This window comes from Silene latifolia, chromosome Y (assembly GCF_048544455.1).
Source record: "Silene latifolia isolate original U9 population chromosome Y, ASM4854445v1, whole genome shotgun sequence".
NCBI lineage: Eukaryota > Viridiplantae > Streptophyta > Magnoliopsida > Caryophyllales > Caryophyllaceae > Silene > Silene latifolia.
In genome coordinates this window covers 418,720,061-418,739,036 of record NC_133538.1, presented here as the reverse complement: position 1 = coordinate 418,739,036, position 18,976 = coordinate 418,720,061, and the positions used below count along the sequence as shown (strand labels likewise).

General features: G+C 39.8%; 2 protein-coding genes across 2 annotated transcripts; both read left to right on the top strand.

The window, feature by feature from the left end:
• Positions 1 to 2,624: 2,624 nt before the first annotated feature.
• LOC141632418 (uncharacterized) lies at positions 2,625 to 5,822 on the top strand. The gene is made up of 3 exons (XM_074444966.1): positions 2,625 to 3,873; positions 4,154 to 4,944; positions 5,031 to 5,822. Exons 1-3 carry the CDS (start codon positions 2,625 to 2,627, stop codon positions 5,820 to 5,822), a joined length of 2,832 nt encoding a protein of 943 aa, XP_074301067.1.
• Positions 5,823 to 5,874: 52 nt separating this feature from the next.
• Positions 5,875 to 7,256, top strand: LOC141632417 (uncharacterized). The gene is made up of 2 exons (XM_074444965.1): positions 5,875 to 6,138; positions 6,240 to 7,256. The coding sequence occupies exons 1-2, from the start codon at positions 5,875 to 5,877 to the stop codon at positions 7,254 to 7,256; spliced, it is 1,281 nt and encodes a 426-aa protein (XP_074301066.1).
• Positions 7,257 to 18,976: the final 11,720 nt, after the last annotated feature.

Sequence of the window (18,976 nt, the reverse complement as noted above, 5' to 3'; positions counted from 1 at the left end):
CCCTACCCGTTGGCCAAGAACCGCTCCAACGGCGTAGTTACTAGCATCACACATAATCTCAAACGGTAGTTCCCAATTTGGTGGTTGAATGATCGGTACCGAGATTAGTGCTTCCTTGATTCAATTAAAGGCTTCAACACACTCATTAGTGAAATGGAATTGGGCATCTTTAAGTAAGAGTTGAGTGAGGGGTTTCGAGATTTTTGAGAAATCTTTTATGAAACGGCGATAGAAACCCGCGTGACCGAGAAAACTTCTCACCCCTCTAACATTCACGGGAGGTGGGAGTTTCTCTATCACCTCAACCTTAGCTTTATCAACCTCGATGCCCTTTTGCGAGATTAAATGACCCAAAACAATTCCTTCATTGACCATGAAGTGACACTTTTCCCAATTTAAAACGAGACTAACATCTTCACATTTTTGCAATACAAGATAAAGGTTATGCAAACATGAGTCAAAGTCTTTTCCATAAACGCTAAAATCATCCATAAAAACTTCCATTATGGTCTCTAGGTAGTCGGAAAAGACACTCATCATGCATCTTTGAAAAGTAGCGGGGCATTACACAAGCCAAAAGGCATCCTCCTATATGCAAAAGTACCATAAGGGAATGTGAAGGTGGTCTTGTGTTGGTCATATGGGTGTATAGGGATTTGAAAGAATCCCGAATACCCATCAAGGTAGCAAAATAACTTGTTGGAGGCTAGGCTCTCAAGCATTTGGTCAATGAATGGTAGGGGGAAGTGATCCTTCCTTGTTGCGGAATTTAATTTTCGATAGTCAATACACATACGCCAACCGGTGATCTTCCTTGTGGGTATTAGCTCATTCTTTTCATTTGTCACTACCGTGGTACCTCCTTTATTAGGTACCACTTGAATGGGGCTAACCCACAAAGAGTCCGATATGGGATATATGATTCCCGCATCAAGTAATTTTATAACCTCTCCTTTAACAACTTCTTGAATGTGGGGGTTTAATCTCCTTTGAGATTGGATGGTAGTTATATGGTCCGCCACTAGATGAATTCTATGCATACAAAAGTTGGGACTTATCCCCTTAAGGTCATCTAGACTATAACCTATAGCCTTTTCATGTTGTTTCAACACATCAAGCAATTTTCCCAATTGGTTTTCATCAAGTTTGTCATTAACAATCACGGGTTTGGTCTTAAATTCATCAAGATAAGCATATTTCAAATTTGGGGGAAGGGGTTTTAAAGTTGGGACTTGTACCTCACTTTCGTCCATTGAAGGTTCATTTAGAACTTGCTCCATTTCCATTAGACACTCCATTCTCATGGCATACTCAACTTGTTCTTCAAGCTCACTAATCTCATCATACTCAAATTCCATGACAGATTCTCCTTGCTCTTTGGTTTGTATGATGTCTTCTATGATTGTTTGCTCTTGTTCTATAGGTTGATATGCTTCCACAAGGATGTTATGTACTAATTCGGATTGTTCATGAGTAAGTTCTTTGTTAGCTAGAGCGGCCTTAAGAAGATCTACCTCCAACTCCCAATGCATATTTTTGGGCTCACTTGCTTCCAAGGCTTCCAATGCTTGCATGGGGTCTTTGAAGAAAGGTATACTCAAGTGGTCCTTAACAAAACAATCTATAATATCCATCTCGCAAAATATCAAACAACTCGAAAACAATTAGAACAAACCTTGAGGTGTTTTACTTCCCCAAGGCAAAGAAAGACACGACAAATAACAATCAAAGAAAATCAAATCAAGTTGACACCGTCCCCGGCAACGGCGCCATTTTTGGTCGGTCCGCTTTGAGCTTAGATTTCGGTTACTTGTTGTTAGGAGCACCTAGACCAAAACAATATTTATAACTTCACAAACAACTCTACTACTCGTAAAGAGGCAAGTAAAGGTCGGATCCCAAGGGACGGGTATTGATGTAGGATTTTCGATTGCAAGTAGTGGTGTCTAGGGGTGTCACAATTTGGGTTGAGATGAGAAGATCACTAAACTAAATAACAATTAAAGTAAATAACCAAGATGACTAAAATGAGATGTAAACAATTGATTAAAAGCACTAGGGTGTCATGGGTTCATAGGGGATTCATGGGAATTGATCATACAAACATATTCTCAAATTATAAGAAATCAATTATTGTTGTGATAGGATCGAGTTGGTTTATATCTTACAATCCTAGGAAGGTTTGGGTCCCGGAGCCGAATCGATTAAATTGTACAACACCTACAAGTCGACTTAATCCTCTCTACTCAACTATAAGCATGGTCTAATGAGACTCGAGTTGGTTTATGTCTTATAAGTCTCATTGAAAAGGTAAGTGATGGGTAAAAAATGCAAGGATTCATAGGCTCGCATTTCATCAAACATAACATGTGCATAAGTTGAGATCACAACAAGCAAGCAAATAAATTATGAAAACATATTAAATTAAGCACGAATCATCCCCCATATTGGTTTCCCCTAATTACCCATTAACCCTAGTTATGGAAACTACTTACTCATTATCAAGTTTAACATGTTAAAAAGGTTGTCAATCACAATCTTATGGGTAAAAAAAATGCTAGAGATAGAGAGAGAAATATTCTCTGAAATTTTAACCTAGTTTTCAACAATCTTCAACAATAACAATGGCAGTCATGACGTTCTCAGAAAATTCTTTCTCACCTTTAGCTTCAGCTTCAACGTCTAAAGCTCAAAAAAACACAAAAACACCAAAAAGTAAGGATAAACAGCAACAAAATAAAGAGACTTTGGGTGAGAAGAGTGGGGATAGTCATGGAAAGACCGTGGAAACTACAATACAGAGAGCAGCAACTGCAGATACTAAAAAGACAGTATCTTTGGGTGAATTAGTTGGTATTCCTGTCCTAAACTTGTCAGAAGGCGGGGAGGAACAACAGGGTGCTGGTTGGTCACTGCGAAAGGGTAAAAGGAACATTCCTATCATGGAAACAATTGCAGAGGATGAGGAGCTTGCTGAGTTACTTCAATTTACTGCAGATGATGTAAAATCTGAGGTAGAATTCTGGTCTCAGTCTGTTTATTGCTATATTCTGGGCTCTAATCCACCTTTTGAAGTTATAGAGGATTATGTTTATAAAGCCTGGGAGGAGTTTGGCATTGACAGAGTTTCTTTCATGTCTAATGGGTTATTTCTGGTTAGGTTTAAAACACAAAATGGTATGGATGCCTTACTTAATGCAGGGTATTATTTTTTTGATAATAAACCTATCATAATTAAGCCATGGGATGCTGAACTTGACTTAGTAAAGGAAAAAGTGGAAACTGTTCCTGTTTGGGTGAAACTTTCTGGAATCCCTTTGAAGTTTTGGGGGGATTGTTTGCCTGTCATAGCTGGTTTGGTTGGTACGTATATTAGAAAGGATGTGGCTACCATGGACAAGACCAGGCTGGCTTATGCTAGGGTTTTAGTGGAGCTTAAAATGGATCAAACGTTACCACACCAGGTTAAGTTCTTAGATGAAGTTGGTAGAGTGGTGGTTGTTAAAGTTGAGTATGAATGGAGGCCGGTTACTTGTGAGCATTGTAAGGGGTTGGGTCATACAAAGCAGCAATGCAGGAAGGCTCTCCCTAAAGTTAAACCAAAGGTGGGTGTCAAGCCTAACCAACCTGCACAAAAAAAGAAACAAGAAAGTGGAGGCCATTCGAAGCCTGTGGAAACTGTTCAGGAGAAACTTTTCACCCCTGATGTTTTCTCACCTCTGGTTAGGCTACCTATTGCTACTCCTGCTATGCATATAATGAAACTTAATAGGCAAGGAGGGACTACTGGAATTAGGGCTGCAGGGAAGACAAAGCCATACTCTTTCCTTGATGCACTAAATGGGACTACTCTTAGGGGGGTAGGGAGAAGTGGTAAAGATCCCCCTCCTATCACCCCTCATGCATAATATTGGCTTTTGGAATGTTCGGGGTCTAAATGACCTGAATAAACAGAGGGTGGTCAAATGGTTTATGCACTCTCAAGGTGTGGGTTTATTTGGATTATTAGAAACAAAAATTAAACCTAGGAATATGTTGAATAAGAATATGTCCTTCTGTGATGGTTGGAGCATTACTACAAATAGTAGTTAGCATAAAGGAGGGAGAATCTGGATCTTATGGAAGCCTGATCTTTTTAGTATTAATGTACTAGCTTATGGAGCTCAATTTATCCATATGAAGGTTGAGTCAAGACTAGAAGGGAAACATTTCCTTCTTACTATGATATATGCTCATAATGACTTGTATGAAAAGATGGAATTATGGAAGTTTCTGAAAGACATAGCTTTACACTGTGATGAACCTTGGCTCTGGGCAGGAGATTTCAACACTGTGCTCTCTCCAATTGAAAGGTTGGGGGGCAATACCACTGAGGCTGAGATGGAACACTTTCAGGAGTGTGTCTCTCTTTGTTGTGTAGAAGATCTTCAAGCTACTGGAGCTTTATTTACGTGGTCTAATAAACAAGATCCAGCTGATAGAGGTAATAGTAGATTGGATAGGGTGATGGGTAATCATGAATGGATGTTGGAGTATGGGGACTATATGGCACGCTTTCATCCAGAAGGGATATTTGATCATTGTCCTTGTACCATTGTGCACAATAGAACTGAGTTGACTGGTAGAAGGAGCTTCAAATATTTCAATATGTGGGGTCAATCTCCCCAATTTAAGGCCTGTGTGAATACTGTGTGGGAGAGACAGTACTTGGGCACAAAAATGTACCAACTGGTGAAGAAAATGAAAGAGCTTAAACCAGTCCTAAAAAGTTTGAATAAAAGTTGTTTCTCGGATATTGAAAACAGTTTCAACTTGACTAGTGCTTTACTTGAGCAAATTCAGACTCAACTGGTGGATAGTCCTGGGAATATGGAGTTAATGCAGCAGGAGATGGAAGTGTCTCAGGAACTTAGGGCCTTGCTTACTGCTAGAGATAGTTTCTTGGTTCAAAAAGCTAAGGTCCAATGGTCTTTAGAAGGTGATATCAACATTGTTACTTTCATAATGCTATTAAGAAGAGTGTCTTACAGAATAAGGTGTTGAGCATTGAGGATCACCATGGTAACCTATGCACTGATGGAAATAGCATTCAACAGGCTTTCTTAGACTATTATACTGAGTTGCTGGGTAGTCACAGTACTACTGATTCTATTAATGTCCATGTGGTTAGGAGGGGGCAATGTTGTACTCCTAAACACTGGGAGATTCTTAATAGGCCTGTTACTTGTGATGAGATTCAGAAGTGCTTATTCAGTATACCCAAGGATAAAGCTCCTGGTCCTGATGGGTATACATCTCAATTTTATAAAGATGCTTGGGATTTAGTAGGTGAGGAAGTTTGTGCTGCAGTGCTCAATGTTTTTGACAGTGGAAAGATGCTAACTCAGATTAATGCTACTTTGATCACTCTTATTCCCAAGCTGGATAGACCTGAGAGTGTAAAGCATTTTAGGCCAATAGCCTGTTGCAATGTCATCTATAAAACTATCTCCAAGCTCCTTTGCAACAGGTTGGCTGCTATTCTTCCTAACATTATAAGTAGGAACCAGGGAGCTTTTATTCATGGAAGGAGTATCTTGGAAAATATACTGATTTGTCAAGACCTGGTGCGACTTTATAATAGAGGGAATTGCTCACCTAGGTGTATGTTCAAGCTTGATCTTCAAAAAGCTTATGACTCTATTGAATGGAGTTTTATTGATCAAATGTTGGTGGCCTTGCAGTTCCCTGAGAAGTTTAGAAAGTTGGTGATGCTGTGTGTGACTACCCCATCCTTTTTCTCTGAATCTCAATGGAGCTACTTTTGGCTTCTTCCCTGGTAGAAGAGGTCTGAGGCAAGGGGATCCTATCACCCCCTTGCTGTTCACCATATGCATGGAATATTTGCCAAGAGTCTTGGATTTTGCCACAAATAAATGGGAGTTCAGATATCATCCTCTATGCAAAGGGCTTAAACTGAACCACTTGCTATTTGCAGATGACTTGTTGCTGTTTTGTAAGGGAGATACCACCTCAATTATGCTACTGTTGAGAGCTTTCTCTACCTTCTCTGCCTCCTTTGGCTTGAAAATTAATGTGGCTATATCCGAAGTTATTTTTGCTGGTGTTTCTACAACTGTGAAACAGGATATTCTCCAAGTTACTAGATTTAAGGAGGGTGCTTTACCTTTTAGGTACCTTGGGATCCCAATTCAGGCTGGGAGACTGACAAGGCATGATGTAATATCCGTGTGGAGAAGATAGTTGCTAGAGTTAGAGGGATTGGTGCACGTAAATTGAGCTATGGTGGTAGACTGACATTGATTAACTCAGTGTTGAATACTTTGCACAATTACTGGTCTGCAATTTTCCTTATCCCTAAGATGGTTATACATAGGATTGTAGCAATTTGTAGGAACTACTTGTGGGATGGGGGCACTGAATACCAAAGAGCCCCACTGGTGGCATGGGATAAGGTATGCTGTAGCAAGAAAACTGGAGGATTAGGTATTAAAAATGCTGAAATGTGGAATATAGCTACTGTTGGAAAATTGGTGAACTGGATCTATATTAAAGTTGATAGGCTCTGGGTTCAATGGATAGATCATATATATATGAAAGGCTCTGACTGGGTTTCTTATGTCCCTCCTGCAGACTCCAACTGGAATTGGAGAAACATATGCAAGGTCAGGGATAAGATGGTTGCTGGTTACATGAATAGCTCTTGGCTGCCTGATGCTAAGGGTTATTCTATTGGGTCTAGTTATTGCTGGCTGCAGGGTATGAACCCCTATGTAAGCTGGTATTCTGAGGTTTGGGATAGTTGGTGTGTTCCTAAACACTTTTTTATTGGATGGTTGATAAAGCATGAAGCTCTCAATACGAAGGAAAAGTTGCACAAACTTCATCTGACTGATAATGATTGCTGCATTCTTTGTGCAGCTGAACCTGAAACACATATGCATCTTTTTAAATCATGCAGTTACAGCAAACAGATTTTGACTATGATTGAGGACTGGATGCAGATTAAATTGGAGCATGGTATTCAGCATGGGACTGAGTTGCAGAGACATGCTTGTAGAATGGCTCAGATGGCCTGCTGGTATTACATCTGGCTAGAGAGGAACAAATGCAGGACTGAACTGAAGCTCATGAAACCTGCATGTATTGTGAAGGATATTCGAAGAGTGTTGCATACTAGGATTAATCAGTTTATTAGATTACCGTTATTGAATGTTGACAAAATCTGGGTACAACATTTGGATATTCTATGCTAATTAGCATGGATGATAAATGTGGCCCTTAAACCCTTGTAATCATTGCTCTATCTTTTGTTTCATTAATGAAAGCTTACATTTAACCAAAAAAAAAAAAGGTTGTCAATCATATTAATAAAGCAAAACATGATGAATAAATGAAGATGATTAACAATAATTAAAAAGGGATTAAGAGAATTATACCTAATGATGATTCCAAAATAATAATGCAAAGAATAATAGAAGTACTTGATGATTGATGGAAGGTTGTCCATCTCCCAATAAACCCAAATAATCTTCAATTACCCAAAATAAAAGATGAACAATAGAGAAATTAAGGAAATGAGATTTGTATTAATACTTGATTAGAAGTTGATTACAAAATTAAAAAGAGATTAGAATAATATAAGCTACACTAAAGATTGATAAGAAGAACATGATAATCTAATTAGACTAATGGGGTATTTATAGTGGGGATTAGGTGCACAAAGTAGGGTTACTAAGGGCTTAAATGACGATTAAGTCCTTGAGGAATGACTCCTCTCAAGAAAAGATGCGGGTCTCCTTTTAGCAAGTCTTCCAAAAATATGCGCATCTCAAATGAAGAAAGAAGTGTGGGGTAATATCCGTATAAGACCCTTTAAATTTAAGGATTATAACGTAAATTTAACATGTGAAATATGGTCATAAACGAAAAACAACAAAGAAACAATAAGGATTAAGAATCAACCTCGGGTCCTTTGTAGTGCGGCGTAAAGAACAGAAATCAACGGAGATTTCCTCCTAATTGTTGCACCCAAGACCGTCTGAGACTATGCCCTTGTGCTAGAAATGCTTTCTAATTGACTTGCAATATTGAGAAAGCTGTTGTGAGTTTTGTCGATGTGAGATCTAGGAATTTCAGAGAAAGTTGCACTAAAACCCTAATTGTTTTTCACTAATGATGATTAGGTTAACAAGAAGGAGAAGGCTCTCCTTTTTGTTCTTCTAATTCGGCCAAAACCGAGAGCCCTCATGGGGAAGTGGGCTTCCACTTCCTCTTAATTTTAGCTCGACGTCCAGTTCGCCAAATGACAAAATGTATATGACGGGTTTTTATTATAAACTGTCATCGGTTATCGGTTATTAATACATCGACTAATAACACGGATTAGTTGAAGTATTAATACATGTCCGACAAAGACAATATTGTATAATTAATTTATTCAATATACATTAATCGAATATAAATCGTTTATATTCAATTTGCGAATTAACTGTTTAATTCGCCTTAGCCCATTTTATTTAATTCGTATTAAATATAATATCTCAACATCACATTTTGACTAATTACTAGTCAAATAACTCGGACTAACTGGTTAGTCAAAATTTGGCATCAACATGACTGTATTTTCATACTGTCACATCTCTCAAACGTATCCTATAGGTGTGACTATTAGGGACCAGTTGATCACCGCCATCTGTATGACAATAACGTCAAACTTATCTAGCAAGCCAACCGTTATTGATAAACGTGGATCAACTGATGATGATACCAAAAGTATGCCCTTTGATCCTTTTAGAGATTTATAAGTCCTTGCACTAACTGTTAAGGACACCAACCCCAACAAGCTCCCACTTGTCCGTACAAGTGTATGTGCAATGACGTTATCCGCACTAACTGGAGGACACAAGCTCCAACAAACTCCCACTTGTCCGTACAAGTGTATGTGCGATAACCGATTCTCATATTCATTTAAAATTTCTCCCACTCAATGTAAAACAATTTGTAGATCCGGATCCGCAAAGGTCGTATTTTACAATCGATCTGGATCAAGAGTGGTTTCCCCGACTAGAGAGTAACTTAACTGATAAAACGAATCCGTATCCGAGCATGGCCATGCATTTCGATTCTGACTCCTCGAGTGGCCCCGAGAAATATCGAGTACCACGATAAAGGCTGAATATTTCCTTCAACTCGAACTCCTTCCGAACTAAGCACAGCATGAAATGACCCAGAAAAAATCTACTTGGCCCCCTGTTACGGATGACCGTGAGAAAGAAACCAAAGTCACCCAAAATCTGCCGTAGTCTCAAGAGACAGTCGATAGTCAAAAGAATCGACTCTTAGGATCACTATGGAGGTTCTATCCACGACCGGGCACCAAATGTTATAAAACATTTAGGACTCCACGTCGATGTCACAATTGTGTCCTACGAGATATCCGTATAACTCGCCTCTGTGATTGGTCAGTCAACCGGTTGACTTATGGCTCGTTGAACCCACCATCAACCAACGTCACAAAATAATTGCCAGAGTTATCAGCTCATGTGGGCAATTAAGGACTGAAAAAATATAATGTTTGTTCAGTTCACTTTGTGATGTTCAAAATTGTCGTACAATTCCACATGAAAAACAAAATATATAAATATCAAAACGATGATGTTGTATAGAGTATAAAAGGGAATGAATCTGATCCATAAAAGGGTACTACAACTTAGGAACACGTTTAATTCCCATGGAATTGACGTGCCCTTCATGCTTATCTTGTCGTAATGCTTTAGTGAGAGGATCTGCTATGTTATCATCTGTAGCAATCTATTCTATCACTACTTCCTTTTGCTCCACGTAATCTCGGATTAGATGAGCTTTCCGTTGTACATGTCTAGACTTGTTGCTAGACTTAGGCTCCTTAGCTTGGAAGATGGCACCACTATTGTCGCAATAGATGGTAATCGGGTCATTCGAACTAGGCACTACAGATAGCCCATGTAAGAATTGACGCATCCATATCGCTTCCTTTGTAGCTTCAGACGCGGCATAGTACTCGGACTCAGTCGTAGAATCTGCTGTAACAGTTTGTTTCGAACTCTTCCAGCTGACTGCAGCGCCATTAAGAGTAAAAACGAATCCAGACTGAGATTTCGAGTCATCTCGATCCGTTTGGAAGCTAGCATCTCACAGAATCGGTTGCGCATAGCTTTTGAGGGCCTCCATAAGTCAATGCCCAATCTTTAGTCCTCCGTAGGTACTTAAGAATGTTCTTGACAGCCAACCAATGTGATTCACCTGGATGCTGTTGGAATCGACTTGTCATACTCAATGCATATGCCACGTCCGGACGTGTGCATATCATGGCATACATGATTGATCCTATAGCCGAGGCATAAGGAATCCGTGTCATGCGCTCTTTCTCTTCCGGTGTCTCTGGTGCCTGAGACTTGCTCAAATGCACCCCTGGAGCCATAGGAAGAAACCCCTTCTTGGAGTTAGTCATGCTGAATCTCTCTAGGACTTTGTCTATGTAAGACTCCTGGCTGAGAGATAGCATCCGTCGTGATCTATCTCGATAGATACGGATGCCTAGAATTCTTTGTGCCTCTCCCAGATCTTTCATCTGGAAATGGTTTTTCAACCATACTTTCACCGAAGTTAAGAGAGGTATGTCATTCCCAATCAGGAGTATGTCATCGACATACAATATTAGGAAGACAATCTTGCTCCCACTCGACTTGATATAAAGACATGGTTCCTCGACCGATCGAGTGAATCCATTTTCTTTTATCACTTGGTCGAAGCGATGATTCCAACTCCGAGATGCTTGCTTAAGTCCATAAATGGAACGCTTAAGCTTGCATACTTTCTTAGGATGTAAAGGATCGATGAAACCTTCGGGTTGTACCATGTACAACTCTTCCTCCAAAAACCGTTTAAGAAGGCGGTTTTCACATCCATTTGCCAAATTTCATAGTCATGAAAAGCGGCAATCGCTAAGATAATCCGAATGGAACGCAAAGATGACTACGGGTGCAAAAATTTCATCGTAGTGCAAACCTGGCACTTGGGTGAAACCTTTAGCAACTAGTCGTGCTTTATAGATATCTTGTTGACCTTCCACAGAATGCTTTATTTTGTAAAGCCATTTGCATTGAAGGGGACGAACCTTAGCTGGTAAGTCAACGAGATCCCATACGTTGTTCTCATACATAGAGTCCATCTCGGATTGCATGGCCTCAAGCCATAGCTTTGAGTCGAAACTAGTCATGGCACCTTTATAGGTTGCGGGTTCACTACTCGTTAAGAGTAGAACGTCATCTATGTCATGTTCCTCGACCATACCAATGTATGCATGCGGAGGAATAGAGACTCTTCCCGACCTCCTAGGTTCCTCGGGAATATTCACCGCAAATAGGGATTGAAGGAATTGGTTCCTCCAATGGTTGCTCGGTATTTGGTTCTGGAATCTCCGACAGGTCGAAGGTTCTATCACTCTTTGCATTCTCGAGAAATTCCTTCTCTAAGAATGTCGCACTAGCCGCAACAAAAACACGTTGTTCGGTTGGCGAGTAGAAGTAATGACCAAGGGTTCCTTTAGGATAACCTATAAAGTATGTCTTGACCGATCGCGGGCCGAGCTTATCCTCGTGTCTCCACTTGACATAAGCCTCGCAGCCCCAAACCCGTATAAAGGACAAGTTAGGGACCGTTCCCTTCCATAGTTCATATGGAGTCTTGTCAACAGCTTTAGACGGACTTCGGTTAATTATTAGAGCAGCTGACAGAAGAGCATAACCCCATAATGAGTCAGGCAACATGGTGTGACTCATCATGGATCGAACCATATCAAGTAATGTTCGATTTCTCCGTTCGGATACACCATTCAGCTAAGGTGTTCCAGGTGGAGTTAACTGTAGGGCAATCCCACAGTCCTTTAGGTGTTGATCAAACTCGTGAGAAAGATACTCGCCACCACGATCTGAACGTAGTGTTTTAATCTTTCTACCTAATAGGTTCTGTACCATATTTTGGTATTCCTTGAATTTCTCAAAGGATTCACTTTTGTGTTTCATTAAGTAGACATAGCCATATCTACTTAAATCATCCGTGAAAGTGATGAAATACCTATAGCCATCTCGTGCGGTGATTGACATAGGACCACATACATCCGTGTGTATGAGTCCTAATAGGTCAGCAGCGCGCATTCCAACACCTTTGAAGGAAATCCGAGTCATCTTACCGATGAGACATGATTCACACGTGCCAAATGATTGAAAATCAAAGGCCGAGATAGCTCCATTCTTGATGAGCTGTTTAACGCGTTTCTTATTAATGTGTCCCATACAGCAGTGCCATAGATACGTTTGATCTTTGTCACCAACCTTTAACTTTTTATTCATTACGTGTAATATATCGGTTGTCTGATCTAAAACATAAATTCCGTTCATGGAGACTGCCTTGCCATAAATCATATCGTGTAATGAGAAAATGCAAGTATTATTCTCTATTACAAATGAAAATCCAAGTTTGTCAAGTGCAGAAACTGAAATAACGTTTTTCGAAAGACTGGGTACATAATAGCAGTTATATAAAAATAACTCAAATCCGCTGGGAAGCTGGATCACATATGTTCCCCTTGAGACGGCAGCCACTCGTGCTCCATTCCCAACACGCAGGTCCACCTCACCCTTTACGAGGGGTTCGATGTTTCGGAGCCCCTGCACATGATTACACAGATGAGAACCACAACCAGTATCAAGTACCCAAGTTCCGTAACTTGCGTGGTTAATCTCAATCATATGAATAAAAGTAGAAGAAGAAGACATACCAACAGGTTTAACACGACCTGCCTTTAAGTCCTCATGATAAACAGGACATGTACGCCTCCAATGCCCAGTCTTGTGGCAATGATGGCATTCCATGTTTTCATTCTTGCTCTTTGTCGCGCCTGATGAGGTGCTCGACTCACCAGGCCCACTCTTACCTGAACCCGACTTCTTGAACTTCGGTTTACCTACTGCTAGGTTTGCCTGAGCTTTGCCCTTACCTTTCCCCTTGTTTGTCACAACGAGAACATCCTGTTTCAAGCTCCCACTGAACTTCATGTCCTTCTCGGTCTGTACGAGAAGGGAGTGCAGTTCATGGGGACTTTTCTTCAAATCATTCATATAGTAATTCGCTCTAAATTACGAAAAACCATCGTGGAGTGAGTGAAGCATGCGGTCAATAACAATGTTCTCGCTGATCTTACAATCAAAGGTCTCCAGCTTCTCGACATTCTCAATCATGCTGAGAATGTGTGGGCTAACTGGTTGGCCCTTCTGGAGTCTCGCATCAAAGAAGCGAGTGGTATGCTCATAGGTCACGATTCTCGGTGCTTTCGAGAATTCCTTGGTGAGCGTGGTGAAAATCTTGTTCGCACCATGGGCTATGAAGCGTTTCTGCAAATTGGGTTCCATTGCAAAAATGAGTACGTTTTTAATCGCACCCGCTTCCATACAGAAATCATTAAACTTGGTGATTTCAGCAGCTCTAGCCGTGGGACCTGGGTTTGCCGGGATGGGCTCTAATAGATATTTGAGCTTCCGTCAGCGGCAAAGCATTCCGTAATGCCGCCTCCCGTCCGCGAAGTTTGATCCATCATTCTTGATCGAGTAGACCGATTCATCGATTCATGAAGATCCGAAGCCAGGACTCACGGTCCAATGTGGCACTTGGCATTGGGTTTTCGTAGAACCAGACCATTTGTTATTAGCAGTTTAAAAGTTCGTGATCTACTTTGAAAAAGAAAGGAAAACAAGAACGAAATAAGCAACTCATCGAGGTGATTTAAGTCTATTTTAAAATTCATTTTAACATGTAGACTCTCGCACTTGCATAATTGATCTCCCTCAAGAATGATACAAGTGATCCCAAGACTCAATTTCTGTAAATTGATAAGCCAACTGTTTAGCTAATTCTTCCGTAAGAACTCTTGGTCGATAGATTTCCGTAAATCCTATCTATAGTCCACCATAATCACAGGATCGTACGAGTGACCATAGTGTTGAGATAAAATAGGTCAATCGGTTCCAACTTACCCGACGTAGAAGGGGTCATATTATGCCTACCGACGAAGAAGGGACTCATTGGAGTTTGACCTATAAAGACCGTTCTCAATTTTGGTTTATACGAGGAAGATCCCATCAACTAAATTATAATTCATATTAAGTGAACGAATAACTAGCGTCTGCGTGAATGAATTAATTTGGGTGATGGCTTAAAAATCGTGTGACATGAGAATGTCAAAGAAAACTAACTCGTGACCTCTATATGTGTCAGTTTTCATGCAATAATTAGGTGGTTTGGTTTTTAGGCGGAATATGATGCATATTATCGTTACAAAAAAAATAAAAGAATGCAATACGTAAATAAAAATTCCTAGTGTGGCCTATCCTAATAAAAAGAACATAAAACAACTTTGGAATCCACCGTTGGACCCGAGAAGCTTGTCTTGATGTTCCATCTTAATCCATGTAGCGGGAGTGAGCATCCGGTCTCCATCTTTGGTCTTCTCAAAAATTACAATTTAAAATTTACAAATATAAACCTATTTACATTCTAAATAAAAACTGTAATTAAAAGAAATAAAAATGGAGATACGAGATCTCAAAATACAACCAAGACCGTGTTCCATCATTACGGTAACACGTTCTACTAAGGCCACACTAAGTTACAACCGTTTGCAAAAAAAAAAAAATACGTAATTAAAAGCATTCAAATTAAACAAGAACGATAAATAAAATGCATCAACTAAATTTAAATTTATTCGTGACATAATTCCGTAATTATGTTAAATTTATCCAAACCACCTTTTAATGATTAAAATTCATGTGATAAAACCGCTTCTATCAATTTAATTTTAATCTTATACAATCCGTTACTTTAAATACGCTTTAAAATAACTTAATGGTACGTGTGTGAACCGTTTCACAATCATAGCGAGTGTACAATATCCGTATAAAGTACATATTAAAGCCAAAAGAAAATTTAAAACAAAAGAATAAATTTTCAAAGCTGCCAAACCAAAAAACACTCGATCCAGGGACATAAGTGCTCGACCGAGGAATAAAAGAGCTCGATCGACTGAACTGCTAGTCGATCGAGAGGATTGCCAAACCGAAAGTGCTCGATCGACTACACTGGAGGTCGATCGAGTACTTTTATTAGCAACACTATTCGATCGAGTACGAGGAGGTCCCGATCGAGCAGTCAGGGTTTTAAAAGCAGTCGATCGAGTGCAGCAAGGACTCGATCGAGTAAAACAAGACAGAAAAACCACTCGATTGATTTAAAAACTTGCTCGATCGAGTACAAAAGTTTCTGGAAATGCAAAACCCTCGTGAAACAGTTTGACAAAACAAAACCTACTGCAATTTTGATCAAAACCGCATCAAAACAATTTTACAATTTGACAAAACTTGACATATTGTTATAATCTCCGTATAAAACAACAATATGCATAAAAACAAATTGAAAAACAAGATGAATTAACCGTGTAAAACATGTCACGGTTTCAAAAATTTGCAACAGCCAAAAAAATTTCCTGCCGAGAGGATAAAAACGCTGCTGCCGCACGAATTTCAAGACAATAAAAAATCGTTTCAAGATCGTTTGATGAAAAATCACAATAAAATTTACGTGGCCTCGCTCTGATACCACTTGTGGGGTAATATCCGTATAAGACCCTTTAAATTTAAGGATTATAACGTAAATTTAACATGTGAAATATGGTCATAAACGAAAAACAACAAAGAAACAATAAGGATTAAGAATCAACCTCGGGTCCTTTGTAGTGCGGCGTAAAGAACAGAAATCAACGGAGATTTCCTCCTAATTGTTGCACCCAAGACCGTCTGAGACTATGCCCTTGTGCTAGAAATGCTTTCTAATTGACTTGCAATATTGAGAAAGCTGTTGTGAGTTTTGTCGATGTGAGATCTAGGAATTTCAGAGAAAGTTGCACTGAAACCCTAATTGTTTTTCACTAATGATGATTAGGTTAACAAGAAGGAGAAGGCTCTCCTTTTTGTTCTTCTAATTCGGCCAAAACCGAGAGCTCTCATGGGGAAGTGGGCTTCCACTTCCTCTTAATTTTAGCTCGAGGTCTAGTTCGCCAAATGCCAAAATGTATATGACGGGTTTTTATTATAAACAGTCATCGGTTATCGGTTATTAATACATCGACTAATAACACGGATTAGTTGAAGTATTAATACATGTCCGACAAAGACAATATTGTATAATTAATTTATTCAATATACATTAATCGAATATAAATCGTTTATATTCAATTTGCGAATTAACTGTTTAATTCGCCTTAGCCCATTTTATTTAATTCGTATTAAATATAATATCTCAACATCACATTTTGACTAATTACTAGTCAAATAACTCGGACTAATTTAACTGGTTAGTCAAATTTGGCATCTACATGACTGTATTTTCATACTGTCACATCTCTCAAACGTATCCTATAGGTGTGACTATTAGGGACCAGTTGATCACCGCCATCTGTATGACAATAACGTCAAACTTATCTAGCAAGCCAACCGTTATTGATAAACGTGGATCAACTGATGATGATACCAAAAGTATGCCCTTTGATCCTTTTAGAGATTTATAAGTCCTTGCACTAACTGTTAAGGACACCAACCCCAACAAGAAGAGGACGTGTCCCTCTGGAGTACAATTCGAGCATCCAAGGGTCGGGACGGGCGGATTGGGGAGCTTTTGGACGGGCGGCCTGGTGGTAAGGACGAGCGTCCTAGGGAGCTGCTGGACGGGCGGCCTGGTGGTAAGGACGAGCGTCCTGGGGAGCTGCTGGACGGGCGTCCCAATGGTTGAGACGCTCGGATCTTGGCTCAGCTTCCTTTTCTTCTTTTCTTCTTTTCTTCTTTTCTTCTTCATCATTGCCCATCTACTACATTATGTACAAATGCCTTCTAGTCTTGTCTTCTCTTTGATGCTTGGTCATTAGATTCGATCAATTTAGCTCTATTTTGCCATGAAAATGCAAGGTTTGCACTCCTCTCCTACCAAGGAAACAAAACCGCAAAGAATATGCAAAACAAAGGACTAAAGATAGTAAATGACCTAAATATACACTGAAAAGCATAGGAACGAGGCTAATTCGGGGACTAAATATGCTCAAATATTGATCACATCAAGCACTGTTGGAATATCAATATAAATAGCATGAAGGAAGGAAGAAGAAGGATGCTTGCTGATTCTCTCGTGCAGTCACACTATTACTCACATTATTGTAATCAATATTCAATTATTTACAACATGTCTTATTTAGCAAAACGCCTGGCATACAAATCCCCTGCCAGGCAAGCCAAAATCATAGTAAAATCCCCTCCTGGCTTGGTGCCCGTGGTTTTTTCCCTTATTCTCAGGCTTTTTCCACGTATAAATCCTTGTGTCTTTACTTTCTGCTTGTTTTTCTATTTAATTACATTAGTCAGGCGAGTCAAATTTAGTTAGATCACCCCTTAACATCTTCCCTGGCAGGACATTCTTATTCAGTAAAAATCCTGCCAAAACAATTGGCGCCCACCGGGGGGCATCTAGCTCAAAAATAGTCAAAACCCAAAACCAAACAGCACAAAACTCAAAAAATGACTGGAGACAGTATTGAACAACAACTGGCTGCCGCCAAACAACAATTGTTGGAGATGGAACTGCTGAAACAGAAAATGACCCAGGCTGAAGCTGAAGTTGCAAAACTAAAGGAATCAGAGTCAAGCCTAAAACTAAGGCTAGGAGACAAAGCTTCAGGATCAAAACTGAAAGTTTAACCTGGCACGCCATTCTCCTCAATCATCAGGAACATTGACTTCTCTAACTTTGGTACTCCTACTCCATCAAGTCGAGAGTAGGAGAAGAAACAAACTCAGAAGAAATTCCAAATGAAGAGGTTGTTCTGGATCAAACCAATACAGTAATCATGATGGCCATACTCCAAGAAATTCAAAAACTCCATGAAAAATTTGAAAAGATTTCTGGAGTACCTACTCCCATTGAGGAGGCGAATCCAGAAACCTATGCTGACTTACCCTTTGTGGATGAGATAGCAAGGATAGATTTGTCAAAGAAATTTGTGGTTCCTTCGATGAGAATCTATGATGGGGCCACAGATCCACAAAATCATGTAGCATATTACAAACAAAGGATGTTGGCAGCTTCTATTCCCAATGAACTACGACAAGTCTGCATGTGCAAGGGATTTGGGACAACCCTGAATGGGCCTGCCCTACAATGGTACATAAACTTGCCAAATGGAAGCATCAAATCCTTTGCTGACCTGGTCAACTCCTTCAATCATCAGTTCGCCAGCAGCACGGAACTTGAGAAGAGATCCAGTGATCTGTACAGAATCAAGCAAAAGCCTGGTGAATCAATTAGATCTTACATGACCAGATTTAATAAAGAAAATGTGTCAATCCCCAGATGTGATGTTGGAATAGCCATGGAAGCTTTCAGGCAAGGGCTACCCCTGGACAGTGATTTCTATGACGCAATGACTATGAAGCCCTACCATACCTTTGAAGATGTCCAGGCATTAGCTATAGGCTATATTCGACTAGAAGAAGATAAAGGTTTCAAAGCAGACAACACTAACAATAACTCAGGATATAACAAAACCAACAGGAAAAGTTCCAACCACGGAGGAAGCAGTTCCAGGCCATCTTCTTATACAAGGCCTGACAGATCAGAAGTCAACTATCCACAAGAACAACGTGGTAATTCCTATACTTATCCACCTATCCAGGAGTATAACTTCTCTGTTGATATTACAGGATTAATCAAAAGACTTGACAACATGGGATATAAAGTCAAATGGCCAAAGAAGACAGACAACCCCACCTCAAGGAAAGACACTACAAGATGGTGTAAATTCCACATGGACATAGAGCACACAACAGAAGAATGTCTGGGA

What these genes read in the sequence shown, in the direction of transcription:
- LOC141632418 (XM_074444966.1), top strand. Translation starts at nt 2,625, where the DNA reads ATGGCAGTCATGACGTTCTCAGAAAATTCTTTCTCACCTTTAGCTTCA. An exon ending in TAGGGGGGTAGGGAGAAGTG is followed by an intron (nt 3,874 to 4,153) that starts GTAAAGATCCCC and finishes TTAATGTACTAG; the next exon opens with CTTATGGAGCTCAATTTATC. An exon ending in CTGCTAGAGATAGTTTCTTG is followed by an intron (nt 4,945 to 5,030) that starts GTTCAAAAAGCT and finishes AGTGTCTTACAG; the next exon opens with AATAAGGTGTTGAGCATTGA.
- LOC141632417 (XM_074444965.1), top strand. Translation starts at nt 5,875, where the DNA reads ATGGAATATTTGCCAAGAGTCTTGGATTTTGCCACAAATAAATGGGAG. An exon ending in TGAAACAGGATATTCTCCAA is followed by an intron (nt 6,139 to 6,239) that starts GTTACTAGATTT and finishes CGTGTGGAGAAG; the next exon opens with ATAGTTGCTAGAGTTAGAGG.